This window comes from Amblyomma maculatum, chromosome 6 (assembly GCF_055883805.1).
Source record: "Amblyomma maculatum isolate TAMU_Amacu chromosome 6, ASM5588380v1, whole genome shotgun sequence".
NCBI lineage: Eukaryota > Metazoa > Arthropoda > Arachnida > Ixodida > Ixodidae > Amblyomma > Amblyomma maculatum.
The window spans coordinates 31952508-31955225 of NC_139349.1; the positions used below are offsets into that span (position 1 = coordinate 31952508).

The following is a 2718-nucleotide window of genomic DNA, read 5'->3' on the forward strand; positions in this document are numbered from 1 at the left end:
CCATTCTCCGTTGTGTCCCAGGTAGAAGCTCCGCCGATGATGACGTCGCCGACTCTTCTGCAAGGGAATTGTATTCAGGCACCGGCTAATTTCTTTCGAGGGGAAACTCCAGCGCAGAATTTTTTTTCCCTTTCGCCCGCCTCGTCGCATGTGATATATGCTCCAGAACTGGGGCACAGTATTAAAACGTGGTCTAAGAGGGAGTGCACACACTTATGAAGACAGGATGAAAATTCAACACAGCAGTCTCCGGGCAATACACAATTACGGCGCTGAAAATGCTCCGCATGTCGTGAACTGTGGTCAGGCTTTAATTTCGTCTTTCACTTCCGAGTGCTTTGTTAAGTGAAGCCAAGCCTTACTAGCCTGCAGAAAGCGTGATAGGAAGAGCAGACGGAATTCGTCGCAAACTCGCAGGCTAAACAGCATTCCATAAGTGGACGAGACTGGGTCAGGCTTCTCCACGGCTCAGTAAAACCTGCTGTTTTCCAGACTATATGGGCAAGGCTATTTTCGCAAGTTTCCAAACGTTCCACAAAACTCAAAATTTCTCTCTCTCTCTCTTTTTTTTTTTTTCAGAATGCTATGTGCAGCTCAACAAAATTAAAAGGTTAGAAAGGGTCTAAAGGAATGATACATATCATAGGTTATATATCCCCACTGGAAAATAGTATATTCTGAAGATCTATTTGAAAAGCGCATTTAACCTGAGCAGAATTTATTGCCAAAAGATGGAGAAAAATAAAAGCGAAAAACAAAATTGAATTTGTCCTCAAAGGAGAGGCTGATGTTCGTTCCAGTCGCAGGCTGTTCTAGACACTGGTTTGAACTTCCGTTCCAAAAGCTCGCCAAAATGCTCGAGTGAGCACGGATCGTTGCATCCTTCTAATACAAGACTGGAAAGAGAGTCGCCTGCTTTGTACAGGAGTCGCACGTAAAGATCTGGCATTACTGTGGAAGTTAACGTGAATATTTCCAGAAGTAATGCGGCTCCATAAGGAGGTCTCCCTTCAAAAGTGCCGTTCAGGCCTATCATGATGCTTACAATGTTAATGTCATGATAGGACATTAACGTCAGCTTACTCGGTACCTCGTCCAAATCGGAGCCTCCCCGCATAACCGAAGAGGCGTGCTGTTCCGCGGGCATCAACTTGGCTAAGACATCCTTCAGCAGGGCGCCACCCATGTGGTCCATCTGGGAACGCGAAAATTCTTTCAGCATCATGTGGGTGGTCCATTCCAGTTCAAGCCAGTATCTCGAGGCCCAGGTCGGCAATGGCAAGTCATATTCTCTCGCCACAGACATAGCGTCCAAGGTCTTCGTGAGAGCGACAAACTTTCGAGATGAACGGTCACCGGTGAAATTCGTCATCCTCGCGACGAATTCGAGCACGCTTCCGACTGTTCCGAAGTGGCTCCGCCCTGGCGATGAGTTGCCGAAAGATGCCGGTTCTTCAACGTTGACGACGTTGCGTATCGCTTCGCGCAAGCGTGGCGCGCAGATGGCCGAGTACAGGTCGGCGCCGTCTGGGAGTCGCGTTATTGGTATCGGCTGCCACGTCTGGTCGGGCTGCCATTGTTTCTGTTCCCTGTTTGCAGGGTAGAGGCCGTACAGCACCAATGCGGCTGTCTCGAAGCAACGCGGAACTGGACTGCTGCGTGCGTCCACTTCGCGTGGGTTGTCGGTGAGAAAGTTTCCGTAGCGGTTTCGCAGCCACTTTCCCAGGCCGTAAGCGTTGGCGCGACCGCGTGACGTCAACTGTCCGTAGCCAAGTGGCCACCGATGGTGCTTGTTGGGATCACCCGCGAATGTCGTGAGCGGCGCACGATCGGTATGACGAAAGATGACCACAACGTGCCTCAGTAGTGAGGATCCAGGAGAATGAATGCTGGAGTCAGCCAACACTGCCAACGGTAGTAGTACCAGCAACAGGAAAATCCGCATGTCGCTTTGCTCTTGAACGAGGTGTAGGGGATTGAATTTCGAACTTCTTTGTTCACAAGGCGGAATGTGACGTCTTCGTTGTCTTCGTCAGTCCTATCGCGAAACAAGACGAGCGGCACGAACTCACTCCCTTTTGAGTCAAACATATGACACGTATCCTTGGACGGGTTTTCGACGCGCCGACGACATCTCACTTAGGACTAATCAGCGGTATGTGCAGAACAGCTTGCACTGCAACCAGTGTTGTTTCCTTGGTATATGAAAGTGCCTGGCTAGCAGGACAAGGTACACCGCGTGACAAGCCCCGTCAGCCCTTTCGTGCATTGTGCATGCGCAGCTTGCCACTATCTCGATGCTCCGTTCGGTGCGGTTTTTGCCATGATAAGATTGCAATAGTTGTTTGCCTTGTTTGAAGAGGTGTTTTGATGTTTCAAGCATGTCTGCGTCTCTTTTGCAAGTAGTAGCGTAAAGATAAGTTGTTTTTTGATGCATATTGAACTGTCGTAAAACGTTTATTTCAGGGAAATGTTTTCTGTTTTACTGAATACTGAAAATCCTTTTTTCTTAATGAATAATTCATTTTTTAGCACATTAGAGTAATTTATTGCAAGTCGATATCGCTATACATAAGTATACGTAGAGGTTAAATTTGAGAAAGATGCAGAACAACCAATAACTTCTTCGATAAATGCATTAACAAAGCAATTTATGCGCCCCATCAAAGAGTAATGATAATAAAAGCTCCTCATAAAACACACTTTAATTAAAGCTCC

At 47.5% G+C, this 2718-nt stretch overlaps 1 protein-coding gene across 1 annotated transcript; it reads right to left on the reverse strand.

Moving 5' to 3' along the window:
* Positions 1–701: 701 nt before the first annotated feature.
* On the reverse strand, positions 702–2246 carry LOC146185409 (testicular acid phosphatase homolog). The gene has a single exon (XM_084605523.1). It carries the CDS (start codon positions 1943–1945, stop codon positions 773–775), a length of 1173 nt encoding a protein of 390 aa, XP_084461649.1. The 5' UTR covers positions 1946–2246; the 3' UTR covers positions 702–772.
* Positions 2247–2718: the final 472 nt, after the last annotated feature.

Bases quoted from the DNA above. Each gene is read 5' to 3' on its own strand.
- LOC146185409 (XM_084605523.1), bottom strand. From the start codon at position 1,945: ATGCGGATTTTCCTGTTGCTGGTACTACTACCGTTGGCAGTGTTGGCT.